Source organism: Colletotrichum acutatum, assembly GCF_030867785.1.
Source record: "Colletotrichum acutatum strain CBS 112980 chromosome Unknown BDZ83scaffold_103, whole genome shotgun sequence".
Taxonomy (NCBI): Eukaryota; Fungi; Ascomycota; class Sordariomycetes; order Glomerellales; family Glomerellaceae; genus Colletotrichum; species Colletotrichum acutatum.
In genome coordinates, this window is record NW_026849097.1 from 95,291 (window position 1) to 110,000 (window position 14,710).

The 14,710-nt window shown below is 53.9% G+C and overlaps 2 protein-coding genes across 2 annotated transcripts; both read right to left on the reverse strand.

The window, feature by feature from the left end:
• Positions 1 to 835: 835 nt before the first annotated feature.
• BDZ83DRAFT_633132 (uncharacterized protein) lies at positions 836 to 1,608 on the reverse strand. The gene has a single exon (XM_060509012.1). The coding sequence runs from the start codon at positions 1,169 to 1,171 to the stop codon at positions 932 to 934; it is 240 nt and encodes a 79-aa protein (XP_060361133.1). The 5' UTR covers positions 1,172 to 1,608; the 3' UTR covers positions 836 to 931.
• Positions 1,609 to 6,967: 5,359 nt separating this feature from the next.
• BDZ83DRAFT_655103 (uncharacterized protein) lies at positions 6,968 to 14,341 on the reverse strand (the record flags this gene model as incomplete). Its single annotated transcript, XM_060510776.1, has 5 exons — positions 6,968 to 11,629; positions 11,800 to 11,879; positions 12,427 to 12,865; positions 13,134 to 13,324; positions 14,239 to 14,341. 5 exons carry the CDS (start codon positions 14,339 to 14,341, stop codon positions 6,968 to 6,970), a joined length of 5,475 nt encoding a protein of 1,824 aa, XP_060361134.1.
• Positions 14,342 to 14,710: the final 369 nt, after the last annotated feature.

A 14,710-nucleotide genomic window follows, 5' to 3' on the forward strand; every position in this document is an offset into this window, starting at 1 on the left:
ACGGTGTCTTTAATTCTCCAAGCCCGCAAGAGAGCAGGTAAGGTGAAGTGAAGTAGGGTCAAGGGCCCGGCAATACAGATTGCAAACCGCGGATGGTAACGTAAGTAGGCAAAGTTGGGGATAACTTTGCCTGGAAGCTAGGTCGACAGACAGAGGGAGCCACAGCTATCGAAATGGCGTCCGCGGGGCAGCCCAATGGCCTGGTCGTTCTGGGTAGAGCAACAGTGAGTTTATCCTCTGGACCTCTGGCAAGCGTCAAGGCGTTTGTCTTGTTTTGTTGTTGATGCCGAATGAGAGAGAAAGAAATGGCACTGGTTGAGAGAAAGGTTGGAAGGCGGAGGAGGATGAGGGGAGATGGCGTGGATGGAGCACGCGCAAGAAAAAAATTGGAATGCTTCCGACTCAGATGGGACTTCCAAAGTTGGGAAGGGCCAGTCGGAGGTTAAAGGCATGGTAAATGTACCCTGGATGGCTGGAATTACGGTGCCGCGCCTTACATTGCCCTGAGAACAAAAGATAGGCGGACAGGCGGCAGAAGGGGGGGGGAAAGGGGAGAGAGTCAAATAGACGGAGACGGGGAGGGAGGAAATGGGTCCTGGAAGGGGAACATGAGAGGCTCTAAGCTCGAAGTACCTGGCCTGACTTGGACCACGATCACAGTCGCAGTGCCTGTTCAGCGTGTATGTGTGCGTGTGTGTGCGGTTCGGGTCCAGTACGGGAGGAGGTGTTATCCAATGTACCTGGCTTGGGGCTAGAATATTTAATGGTACCTGTATCCGCAAGGTAGCGTATGTACTCCGTACGGGTAGGAACTAAGGTAGGAAGACCGTCGGAATGGACGCGTGAGGTGGGTGAGGTGAGGTGCCCTGGATGGACGAAAAGTATGGGTGCCCGCTCTTAGCACTAGTCAAGCACATCAGGCGTTCACGGGTCAGGGCTGTGAGATTGTGATTCCGGTTCCCCTACAAGTCTCCGTCCGACTCTGCTTGGGCTGGCGCTGGTGCTTGCGATGGCTCCGTCCCGACTGGCTCCTGTTGGGCCTGACACTGGCGGGGTTGGAAGGACTAAGAGCAAGGAGGACCGACGAGCTTTTCTCTACTACTCCTGTCGACCTATTTACTGTGCGTAAGGTACTGAGAGAGATAGCAAGGTATTGTTCTGTATGGTTCATGGGTTAGTGAGATTCCTCATGTCCCCGACAACCCTGCCACTGCCAGTTGCAGACTCGGGCAAGGCAAAGGGCCCAATGTCAAGTGTGTGATCAAGGTATTGCGTCCACCAAACCCTCGTGGAGCCAGCAGAGGACATTGAAGTCTAAGCTTTAGTGGGCCACAGGAACAGGCACTTCACTTCCGGTCTCCAGGAGCAAGGGAAGTCGGAGTTGGGCACTCAAGCACGGATCGGGACGGAGGGGGTCAAGCAGGAACAGGAACGCTGCATACCTTATGGCAAGTGAAGGATTGGCTCTGCATGTAACTTACAATAAGGTACTTTGCTCACCTTCAAGTGGAGGTAGTAGTAAAGGCAGGGCAAGAGAACACGGAGTCTGGGTACTTGCTTTCAATTGAATACCTTAAGGTACGGAACATTGCACATTGAACATTTAGCAAACGGAAGGGCGTAACTGCCTCGGCACAAGCACACAACCCAAAACAACCTCGAGAACGAACGGATGGGAGCACTTCAGACTCCCTGCCATTGTTTCCGTTCATGTTACTCTCTCGGATGAAATATGAACTGCATGCATGGCCTGGGCTCTGGGCCTTGGGCCTAGGTATACATGATACGACACAGACTGTAGCTTTTTGCGTGTGGAGTCTCTATTGTAGATAGGCTTAGGACTCGAGAGTACGAATGTTCGTACCTTGACAAAGACTTCATATCAACAACCACTATAAGGTAGTCTTTAAAGGGGCCGAGACACTGCGACTGGACTCGCTAGCGTTTCTTTCTTAAACGAGGTGACAGGCAGCGGGACATTACCTGCATACTGGGATTGTCTGTGATTTCCCAAGTGGACTCGAGGGTTGATTGCTGTTCCCCCTTGTTCCAATTTTCTTCTATGGAAATACCGTTTGGAAAAAGGTATGACTGGGTATGGATACCACATGCTGTATCGGTACAGACGATGCTCTAGGTCCTCGTAGAACCCGGCACAACTGCTGGGAGGGGTGCAGGGCGAGGTGGGAAAACGGCAAAACGGGAACAAACGGCGCATTCCAGTCCACTTCAATCCACCTCAACCCAAGGTAAGGTAAGATACCTTGATCTTAAGGTAAGGTAGGTGAGAGCCCGCCACCGGAGAGGTGCACTGATGAAGCGCAGGGAGGTAAAGATAAGCTACACGAGGCTCCTTACGCACCATTCAGGTGTGACTTGGGCCTACTCCGAATGCTCCTGCTGGCTGTTGTCCATGGGTTGCTTCCCTGTGTGTACGAAGTATGTCTGTCCGTTGTCCGCCTTCCTACCTTAGTTCACGGCCTCACCGTCGTGGATGGAGGTTACCTGACGTTAGTTCCGTTCCTCAATCAAGGCATCCATACAGTAGGGAGGCTTCCTCAGCACTTTGGGGTACTTGAGTTTGTGTCAATTTTTGCCGGCGGTGCTGTGTGAGATAACCTCCATCAAAAGTACCTCCCCGAAACAGCAACCACAACCAGAGCAACCACCACAATCACCAGCACCTCCCTTTTCTGCATGTGCCTTTTCCCCCTTCTCCCCCTTCTCCTCTTGCCCGCACTTCATGCGCGTTCAAGAGCTTAAAAAAGTTGACACATCAACATCAGGGATCGAACACATACCTCGGTCCATCAGGCTCTAGACCGGAACATCTGTTTCTCTATCAACTTCTCCATCTGCCCTCCACGAGATCACATATCTCATCGTCCTCGGGTCCACCCATGTTTCCGCCACACACCCGCTGTGATGAGACTGCGACCGCCTGCACCGTCCCGGCTACCACCTGCAACCTGCGCCTGGTTTATTTCCGTCAGGCTGTTTGGACCGCACACACTGAGGCTCCCCAGCAAGTACTGCAGCGCAACTTGGCCACTGTATTCGTACAAGAGCGATCGAGACGGCATTACTGCGTACGGACAGTATCAGACACGGCCTTAAATAACCACTTTTCTGGCGACTGGCAGATGATATTCACGAGGCGCCATCTGGGCGACCTCCCCCTCACTACTAGACACCACTCACCGGGCACAGCTCGCCACCATAATCTATCACTTTGAGTGACGAAGTGACGAAGCGACTAGACATGCAGCAGTCACCTTGCTGTGTGTATGGAGCACTCTGACACCTACGGTCCACGAATACACCCAAGTAATAGGGCACTGGCGCATCGCACCGGGATTAAACCACGAAAATAACCCCAGCAAGGATGCGGCCCCCACGTCCCCAGAAAATGGCGTTCTAGAACAAATTGGTGTGTGCCTTGGCTTGGTGAGTTGGTCCGTCTCTGGTGGTGTTCGCCCCTGGGAGTTGGGAGCCGGCAACCATCCACATGCCACACCCAAGCCCCAGCCCTGGCCCAGCTTAATTGCCAATCGCGCTACCTATTGATTGCCTGTTCTCTAATTCTGAATTGACAGATGGGAACCGGCCGAGTCCAATAGCCATTCGTGCGGATATCACATGAGCTCCAAAGTCCCCCCTCGGTCGCGGCTTCTTACGACTTGCGACAGACAGGCAAAAAGAGAGACGATGCCTACGGATATCTGGGCCGGGGCCGGAGCTGAACATGCTCGTGTTGGTGATTTGGGGGCTATGTATCCGTAGCACTGCCTTGAATTTGCTGTCTCAACTGTGTCTTCCGGTCAACCTTCCATCCCGAAGCAAGCCCGCCGGCCATCTTGTTGGGACGATTTCCGGCCGCCGTCTCGATTTGGTGTGCCTTACTTGGCTTTCTATACCCTGTATCCCAGTCTGCCAGGGCAATGACAAGGGACGATTATCCCCAGCAAAGTTACCATGGAGCTTTCTGGTGCCACAGCAATCCATCATTTCGGTCGCGTGCGAGCCGGCGCATCTCCCACTGGCCCAAACCTCGCGCTGGCCGAGACAATGTGCACCAAACTCCAGGGTATCAGTCATGGTTCTTCGACGTTTGAGGCGAGCCGTTCACCGATAAGTCCTCGGTGTTCTCACCGCTCGCTACCTTGTCATCAGCCATGAGTCGATATATCTGACAACTGGCGGGACTCTGGAGCAGCTTCCGGTGCAAGGTCCATCTTTGCGGAGGATCGAAGGTGTGTTGGTGACAAAGGGGAGAGAAGTGAAAAAAAAGTTTGCAGCGAGCTCCATTCACCCGCATTTTGGGCCTCTCTGCGAATGTTCAACCACCAGACTACATATGCACAAGGACTTGTCGTGGGAGGCGCTTTGCAGCCCCTATTGCGCCTCACTGCCCAGTAGCTAAGACAAAAAGTCTGGGGAACCAGTATCGGACCGGGCAGCTTGCTTTTCCCGACCTCGCGGTCCCGTTCCGTTCCCCAACTTCCCCTTGTTCCCGTGGTCTTCTGATCTCATTCAATGCGGGGGAGCATCCGAGAACCACGTCGTGTGACCAGGTGCCGCGACCTTGCGACACCACAGCTCCTCCCCAGAACAACAATACAAGGAGCCATTGGCTAATCACTTGATGAAGAGTCCGAACACAACCGCCAGCCGCTGCTACTTTCGGCGGAGTGGAAACGCTGTTCCCGTCTCACTCACACGCGACACCATGGTGGAGGACGAAGATCACGTCTTTTGTCGCCTCATTTCCTCGTCTGGCAAGCTCATCCCATGTTGGTCGTTTCGTGGGAAGACATTGACCCAGCCAAAGACGAACTTTTGCACCACCGAATGAGGTAAAACTTGACAACAGCCGAAGTTCCCTGACACCATTGTCAAATAGTAGCATTGCGCTACGTAACGCTAACGAGGTCGAATTTCGACACGCCCGCCTGATGCAGGCACAGCGTTGGGACACATAGTCTCTTTCTCCGCCTTTTCCCGGCCGACGGATGATACGCGATGGCATGAAAATCCAAGTCAACTACGCAGTCAGGCGGGCCCCATTCAACGACGTGTAATCGAGTGGGACGATGGTTTAAATCACTGCGCCAATGACTACTCCCGAAGCCGCTTACCGACTGTAAAGCTAATACTTCACCGATGAGGGGGTGAGCCATGAGTCGTCAAGGCCCGCTTGGACTCTGGGGTATTGTCCGCCATGACGTTATTTGGATTCCTTCTCGAAGCACTCGTCTGACAGGGGGACGGACGGGGGTTTAGGGGGATGGAAATGTTACAATGCTATTGTGCGCAGCAACCTCTCTCTCTCTCGCAAGCGCGGGCCCCCGAAGACCGTTGATGATGGACCGTTTTCTAGCGCGTCTGTCAAGAACGGCCTTCTTGTCATGGCCCATGGGGAAGTCAAGGTTTCAGACAGCTACAGATGTCTTTGCTCTGGCTGGGAACTTTGGGCTCGGCTTCCTCAGGAGGGACTGAGTCCGTAACGTACCTGGTGTGCGATCCGGATCGACGCGCCACCGGCAAGTGTCTTCGGGAAGGGGGAGGAGCGACGAGGACGGGGAGCCGAACAAGTGCTTCGCATCCTCGGCTTCTCGAATAACACTCACCTCGTGGGAGATTCTTTTGCCAGATGCCTCTCTCTTTCGAAGCTCTCGCTCTCTGCCAAAGTTCTCGGACGGGTGTCAGCTGAGCAGTTAGCAGGGCGGAGAGGACCTGAGTCTTGCAGTCTGCAGTCGAGGAGATGGAGGGCACCCATTAGGATTGAAGAAGGTCCACGCTCGACGTTGATGTTGCATTTCCCATGACCGAGGCATCGTGGAAGGAGGGTGGGTTTGAGCTCCAAACTCAGCCTTTCCGCTTGGACCTCGGAGGAAAGGAAGTAGAGAAACTGACCAACGAGCATGGGAACTAGAATGGGGGAAACCTGGACCAATAGCTATTTGCTTTGTGGTCAACTGCCGTATAGGCGGTACTGCTAGAAACCCATTTTTTTGCTCTCTTGTTGCTCATTTGGGGGCTTCATTAAGGAGTATTCAAGGTTTGATAGCGTTGGGGAGAGGAAGGAGAACCCAACACGACCAAAACATGAGGAATCATTGAGATTCAACATCACGTCCGGGAATCCGGGATGCCGCCGGGTCTTTCCGCATTGTAGAAAAGGCGCACTCACGTAAAACCTGGCCTAATACTTCATACATTATATTGGCATTACTTCGGCATTAGACTAAGAGGGTGTTTACCACAATACTACCCATCACAATGAGCCGCAAGAAAAAGACATCACCACTATACAGCGCAATCGTTGAATAAGTAAGGAAAAAAATACATCTCTGCATTCGAGCCATACCCCATAGTTATTGTTTGGTATCATAATAGACAAGAAAACTAATAAAAAGGAAATCAAGTCCCCAGTGCTTGTACATATCCCATTCTCTTCCACCCTCGTTGCGTTGACTCTCCATTGTGGTGGTGTGTGTGATACTCCTCCCCGTATTCCCAAATCATGTTTTACTCGTCCTCGAAAGACAGAACCCGCTTCTCATAAAGCGGCACTGCTCATGAACGTACAGAAAAGGAAAGAAAAGATAGAGGCTTGTTGTAAGTGTGTGTGTTGTAACGTGCGTGTGTGTTGTGGCACGGAAGCAGCAGTTGGTTGACTCCTTTGCACATGCTCTATGCCAGAAGCCTCCTTCAAAACGCCCGCTCCCACTTGTGATTTTTGAATTGTAAAAAAAAAAAAAAAATGAGTGAGAAAGCCAGTCCTTTTCGTGGGGTAGACGAACTGGCTCATATTAAGTAAAAGTGCAAGTGCTGGGCGACCAAACTTTCTTTGGGTGTTGTATGCCAAAAGGAGGAAAATTCACAAAAATTGAGAGTGAAGGCCTGTGTGATGGCCAGTGTAAGTAGTGTAGGGGAGGCCGGGTTAACAGTATACCCCGGACGACTATTCATCAAGCTTGAACATCCGCCTGAGCGTGCCAAACTTCTTCTTCTTCTTGCCTGAGGGATCCAACTGGACGCTCTCTTGGTCTTCTTGATACCCCGAGGTAAGGACCTGGTTGGTGCTACGGCGCTTCATAAACGTCGGCCTGGCCGCGTCCACGGGTTTGTTGTTATCAGCCGTCATCGGCCGCTTCTCATCGTCGAAGTTCTCCTCGACGAGCGGCCAATTCTCCATGGGTAGCTTCTGGAGCTTCGACCCATTTGTGCCACGCAGAGCTGAGATTTCTGAGGCGCTCCGCTCCAGTTTGGTGTCCATCCTGGCACCGCTCTCGCCAGCGGCGGGTCGAGAAATCTTCCCGGCATCAGAATCCTTTCTGCGCCGAAGGATAGAGAGGAAGCTGCCTCTGCGTTCGTGGTTCGGTCTGGTGCTAACAGCAGGAGTCGTGGATGACTCCATGAGCCCTCCACGAGGAGATCCTGAAGACGGCAAATCGTGGCCGTCCGATTGCGACTTCACCAGGCGACCGCTAGCGCCAGAGACCTTCCGCGGAGATAATTTGGGCTTTTGCAGAACCGGCGGCCGTGGCGCCTCCTCGTCGCTGCTGTCAGGCAGGTCCGGGGAATCTTCTGCCTTTTCGTCGTACCGTGGCGGAGGAACCTTCATTGCAGCCGCCGCAGCAGAGCTCGATGCGCGCATGCTCTTCGGCATGTTGTGCGGCGCGGGTGCAGGCGCTGTCTTTCCATCTTCATCGCTAGAGTCGACAAATCGGCTGCGGAATCCAGAGGGCCCAGCATCTTCTTCATCGCTGGAATCGCCAAAGCGGCTTTTTCCAGGTTTTCCAGTCACCTTTTTAGAAGATGTCTTGCCGAAAGACGGCAGGCGCATGCGGCGCGTGCTTCCGTCGCTTGAATCACTTCGCAACGTGCCTCGCATAGATGTACGATTACCCATACTGATCGGTGGCTGAGACGGCGACGCAGGTGGAGACATTGACCGGAGGCTGAAGCGCGAGTTCCTACCGGCTGCGGCCTGCTCGATCTCTCCGTTAGATCGCATCGATTTCCGGAAGCCAAATCCTTCCTGCTTTGGTCGAGACCGTCGGAAACTGGTTTCGCTGGAATCGGACCCGCGTCGACGAGGTGTCGACTGCATTGCTGCCTGCATGGCCTTCGCCATCTCCACGCTTGACATGTTGCTGTCCATAGAAAGGTGCTTGGAGCGAACATCACGATTGGCCAGTGATGCCGAGTTTGCTCGTTGCTGGGGAGCAGGCCCTGGTTGAGATGAGCCATTCTGTCTCATAGACTTTCTCATGCCTCCAGCAGCCGCAGCTTGTGCTTGATGAGAGCTTTGAGGAGCTTGATTGTCCGATCGCATCGACTTTCGCATGCTAGAATTTGTAGCGGCGGACGGCTGAGTCGGGGCACCACGCATTGTCTTTTGGAGTCTGCCATTAGCTGGTGCGGCCTCTTGGCCCTGCCGTCCTCGCATAGTCTTCCGAATAGCGATTGGAGGCTCTACCTCGTCTTCTTCATCGTGAGCTCTCGTTCCAGGCTGGATTTGGTAAACGCGCTCGGGGTTGATAGAGGCCTGCTGTTGTTCAACTGGGTCGCTCTTGCGAACGGACTTCTTCCTCTTGGGCTTCACGGGCTGGACAACCTCTTCGAGATCGCCTTCGGCCCCAGCTTCCTCCAACGCCTCTTGTTCAAGTTGCTTTCGCTTGTCGCTTGTCAATCCTTTCCAGTAGAGCTTAGCCTTCTCCCACTCATCCTCTGGCTGTTGCGAGCTACCTGACAATTGAGAAATGTCAGGCGCGTGGTGCGCTCCCAATACATCAGTGTCACGAGCTGTCTCCTGATGGGTGTCTGCCAGAGCCCTTTGGTAGAGCTTCTGAGAAACCTTGTCGGAGACGGGTGATGCGACGACGGCGTCGAGAGACATAAAACCATCTCCGTCGATATCTGATAGGTCTTCGTATGCGTCACTGTAGATGCTATCGCCTTCGGACGCAGATTCGTCGGTGGGAACAGAGTGAGGAAGAGCCTTCGCGGGGGCCTTGACTGTGCCATTGGGCACTGCATTCATTGCCGGCTGTTCGTGCTTCGTCACATCTGTGGTAGGCACGGCACGGGCGTGCATGGCGTTGTCTTCGCTATCGTCATTTGGAAACCCTCCCGGAACGTCAAAGTAACTTGGACCTGACTGGTTGGCCGGATCATTGGTTGCTGCCTCTCTGGGAGTGGGTGTCGGCTGGATGACGGAGATGGAAGGGACGAAGTCTTCTTGCCGCTCAGTGTGATTCTCGTGGATAGCACCTGTCGAATATTGCGACTGGTCGAGCAATTCAGGGTGGTCGGCAATGATCTCCTCCTTGACTTGGGCAGGAGGCAACGTTGGCGCAGGCTCCTGAATAACCTCTGAATCTTGGAAAACTTCCGTCTCATCTTCGTCTTCCGAACTCGTGCTGCTAGGCGAATAATAACCGCTCCCTTCCATCGACGTTACAACGGGCGGCAATGGCTCTCTGAATCTCGATATGTTTGCAGGGTTCCTAGCCGTCTGCTCTTGAAGATGGAGAATTGAGCCAACATTATGATCGTTGGACGGGCCAAGTGGGATCGACCGGTCTGGTGTGCGTTCCGGGGTATCTGGGCCAGATGTTGTCGGTGATTCAGTGGGCCGAACGAGTGGCCGTTCCTCTTCACTGTCCCGCGGCATCTTCTCACGGACACTACCGAATGTGGGCAAAGCCGGTCGCGGCTGCATAACTTCGTCTTCATCGAGGGCAACTGCATCTTTCTTCCGACTTCTACCCAAGTGGTTGTACCAATGTCTCTTCGTGTTTTGAGGACTCAAAGGAAGAGGTGAATCCAGCTCAGGCCTTGCAGCAGATTGTCCTACGACCTTGGTGTTCTCATCGTCAAAGCTGACCCGTACACTCTTTTTACGTGGCATTGGCACCTCCACTGCGGTGGCCTCGCTGCCAAACCGGCTTGGCCCAGACGCTTCAGAGCCCTCATCTGACGGTGAGGCGCCACGAGATGGACTAACTGAATGTTTCATAGCTGACTTTCGAGGAGAGACGGATCGCGGTGGAGGCTCGTGCCTGATGGCCAATTGATCTGCGCCTAATGCAAAGCGGGCTGACCTTGCAGGACTGCTCGAGTGCGCACGTCCGTTCCTGATACTGCCGTGCTGCTTAAGCTGTGGAGGACTGGGTTGCCTTTGAGACGACATCTGTGCTGGAGCTTCGACAGCTGTGCTTTCGGATGACAGCGTTGGTTGCTTCGGGGGCGCTGAGGACCTCACAGGCACCGCATCAAGAACATCAGAAACCTCGTAGCGCACTGCCGGTTGCTCGACTTCGGCCTCGTAGGAGTCCTCCAGGTCGTCCTCGGATTCCTCCTTCACCATGGAAGGCTTTCGTCCTAATATGGGAGCGCCTTGGCGAGGTTCCGATTGCGGTAGAATTGTAGCACCATCACTTTTACGTACATCCTGCACAAACGGCTCCTCTACCTCTGGTTGGGTTGCCGGCTGCGCGTGAGGCGGCCCAGGTTCACGTTGAGAAGGCTGTTTGGTAGTTACGACAGGTGCTAGAGACGGTTGCTGGTGCGCCGGTACAGTCTTCGGCGGCATGGTCTCCTCAACTTCAGATCGTTTTTGTTGCTCAGGTGCGCCAGTAGGAACCCGAACTTGCGGTTGTTGCTTCTGTGCCGGTGCCGGTGCCGGTGTAGGCGTGGGCGAGGGCGAGGGCGAAGGCTCTTCAGCTGCTACCGCAGTGCCTTGCGCTCTACCCATCGTACCCTTGGCCAAGTGGGAACCACTTCTGGACAATCCTTGCTGGTGTTTTGACTTCTTGACCGGTTTCTCAGCAGCATCCCGAACTTTCTGTTCGCTTACCAACAGGTTCACTCTAGGAACCATTCTCCTCGAATTGGGATCATAAATAAGTGATTGGGTTTCCGACGCCGTAGTGTTGCGCGACGCTGCCGATTCTGTTCGGCGGGGTGAGACAAATCGCTGGCTACTTGTCATTGACATGCTCTCGACGGTTGGTGATGCCGGGGGCGACGCGCCTGGCACCCTCGGATATGAAAAGTTTATAGAAGAAGTTGGGCTTACAGCTCCCGGGCGAGACTCTGGAGAGGCGACACGCATTTGGGCATCCGACGTTCTCACGTTGGCCAAGTTGCCCTCGTGTGCAGCCCCAAACCACGATCCGGCGGCATCTTGTCTCTTCTGACTCGCTACGCGGAACGGCTGCATCTGTAGACTTGTCGACCTCTTGTGGGAGGAGCTCTGGCTCGTGATGGATCGCACGTCGTCCGGGATATTCGGGACCGGCGGCGCATCGTGGGCAGCAGCTACTGGTGTTCGGTGTGGTGAAGGTGAGCGGAAGGTGCGATCGGTCATGGAGCTCTGGCTAGGCGATCGGTGCAGGTCCCGTTGAAAATCCTGGCTTCGCTGCGACGAGACCGATCGACTGCGTCTTTGCGTTCGCTTTGTTTGTACTTCGGCGACATTGATGGGTGTCGTAGGTCGCGATCGCAAAGCGGCGGCGGCGGCGGCAGATGAAAGAGATGAGCTAGATGCGCGTCGCGCAAAGGCTGAGGCAGCTGCAGTAGCAGCATTAGGGTTTGCGGTTGCGGCGGTCAATGGCTAGATGGCAACAGGGTCAGTTGTGAACCACAGACTGCAAGAACGAAGGCAGCGCAAGTCGCATGGAAGAGAATGCTGTTGGTGGCGATGAAGAACAAACATGCCGCAAGCCGGTGCGGTGAGAAAACACTATAAGCTGAAAAGCATCAGTCGGCACAATGACGACATACCTGATTGGCCTGACGGTGCCTTCGCGAACCTCCAAACATGTTTGCTTTGGGTTCGGAAATATCGATCAACGGCGCATGGCCTGAGATGGTTTCGTAGCAGGTTGCATGGGATTAAAGGTGTAGTAGGAGAAATACGAAAGCGCAGGAAGAAAGTAAGTAAAGAAGAAAGGTAGACTGAGGAACAGAGGGCCTCAGGGTGTGGTGAGAGGGGGGAGGTAGCTTGGATGACTTTGGAGAGTTGGAGTTTGTCCTGGGGAGGTCGAGAGAGCAAGAGAGAGAGAAAGAGGGCGTAGGGTGGTGGTGCTGGTGGACGTCTGCGCCTTTGACTGGTGATGTTCCGGGGGGGAAGGAAAATGGGCGAGCTGGGGTGGGAGATGTGGTGGATTAGAGGGATGGACGTGGATGGGACGGGATGCGATGGGATGATGACGGAAGAGGTGAGTCGGATTCAGCCACGATGGGGTGGGAGGGGCCCCTGCTCCGTGCGCTGCTTTCATTTCACGTTTTTTTCCCTCCCATTCCATTCTTGACAGTACATTATCCACACTACCCTACCTTACAGAGAGTGAGAGGTACAGCAAGACAGCAAAATGCAATGCAAAAGGCAGCGAGCGACCTGCACCTTACCGCTGCTGGCTGGAGGCTTCTTCTTTCTGCTGGAATCACCCTTGTTTCGGCTCTGCCGCTTTTCTGCTTTGGGACGACGCCATGCCGGGTCTGGCCCAAGTGTCTCAAAGCAAGAGGGTGCCAATCCGACGGGCCCTGGTGCTAAAAATCCAAATGCCCATGTCGAGCTGGCCTGGCGCTGGGCAGCAGCAATGCAGCGCAGCAGCGGGGTTGGGAGCTGGTTGCTTGTTGCTTGTTGCTTGTTGCTACCAACTTTGCTGGCAATTCCTTCGCTCGCTGGTACAGCGGTAGGCAATGATCTACTGCGGGAGCCGGGACGTCTGCGAGGTTTTCTTGTGACAGCTTCGATGACCTGGCGACCCTGTGTCTCACTGGCATTGGTCCACTTCCATCCGAGAAAAGACAAAGACCAAAGGAAAACTTCGGCCCAAGATGCTGCCTTGAAATCCCAGCAGTGCCGTCGTCATCCAGACACAGCTCACACAGCCAAAGACCGTCCCGTCACCTGTCTGCTATACGTACAGACATAGATATCGCGCCAGATACCACAGTTTCTAACCCAGTGTAGCAATGGGCTCAAGGAACACGCACCAATCTGGGACGTCTATCTGTTTCCATTGTCCCCCTTGTCCAACCCCCGACGATCCATCCGTCGTGTCTGAGAGGCATACCTAGAAGTCTCACGTCTTTGAAGGTACAGGTCCTACCGAATGAACTAATCGAGTCTCGGCTGTTTTGGTGAGGCAGCCACGGCAGCCAGCCGAGGAACCGATCTTATTTTTCTTTCGCGATTCAAAGCCCTTTCCCAAGTTCCGTGGTTCCCATGAGGTATGGTCCGCATGGAGGCGGCTCAGCCAACGGCAGGAAGTGCCACCACCACCACCACCACCACCACGACCTGTGGGTGTACATACCAAACTACACGAGTACACCCACCGACGGATACGTCAAAGTTCCAGAGTGCCGAACCTCATGTGGAGCAGTTGATCGACGTCCTCGCAGAACCTTGAGCCTGGGGGGGGCTTGTGTTGCGGTGCGGTGGGTGGATGGGACAGGGTTGTTTCAGGCCTGGCCCGAATGACAGCGAAGCTTTTCCAGTTCTCTGCTCTGTCTGCTCTGCCTCCCGAATCTCCGTGATCCACCACGCCTAGGCCATCTCCTGATCGGTAAGTCTATTATGATTTGGAACTCTCCGGCGCAATCCCGCCGACGGCTTGCACGGAAACGGCTCTAGCGGATGGTGAGAAGCTTGATCTCAGATCTTGTCTGTTCTCATCTCCCTGATTAACTTGGACGGGCTGCGCTGATTGAAGCCTTGTGATAGTTAGGCTTCTTGTCAAATCTGCCCGAAAAAAGAAGATGCTCGCCGGCGCCTTTGCGATCCGGAGTGACCTTCCGAAGATGCCCCTCCGACGACCCCAATAACACTCCACTGCAAAAGAGCTCCATCAGCCCCCAAAAACACATCGACAAATTCCAAGGTCCATGCATGCGCCTCCAAGCCGCAATGACTAACCACACAGGGAAACGAGAACAAACGAGAAAAAGTCTCCTCAGCCGTCTACCAGTGCAAGCTCCCGGAAGAGTAAATGATCCCAGGCGGATAGCGTGGTCAGAGTCCACAAGTAGCGTTGAAATCCGGCCTTTTACGCTGCGACCTCCACCGGTAGGCCAAGCTATCTCTGTTCTAATTCCTACCTCACGTCAAAAAGTTCTAAAAATGAAAGAGCCAAAAAAAACAGATATGAAAATCATCGTATGGTATAGTTTTTGATGCTTCAAATTTCCCGTGTCACTCATTTACCGACTCACTCTCTTCTCGGCTTGCGAGAAACAAACGCCAAGCTGCAAACCCAGCAACATGAGTGAGGCGGACTAGGAGCAGCAGGAAAACTCCGAACAGTGACGGGGACATAGTCTGAAGGAGCCGCTTAATAAGGCAATATTCTGCAATTAATGAGTCGTTAGCTTAGGGTCGCGATGGAGGAGGCTAGACCTACCGCGAATACTACCTTAGTCAGTACAGCGATCTGTGACGTCATACCTTACCTGGTAGGTGCACCTAGCTACGGGTATTCACAACGAACAAGTGCCTTAGGTAGTAGAGGTCTATCAAAGATACCCTTCAAAAGCAGTCGGTAGACAGCCACAAACAATGAAAAAAATTCAGGTAAGCGTGGTCAATTCTGCTGGGGAAGACTTGCTGTAGTATAGGGGAAAGGCGTCTGTATGTATCTTTGACAAGTAACCTCCACGAGGCGTTCGACAACCTCCCGTCTCCCTT

What these genes read in the sequence shown, in the direction of transcription:
- BDZ83DRAFT_633132 (XM_060509012.1), bottom strand. Translation starts at nt 1,171, where the DNA reads ATGAACCATACAGAACAATACCTTGCTATCTCTCTCAGTACCTTACGC.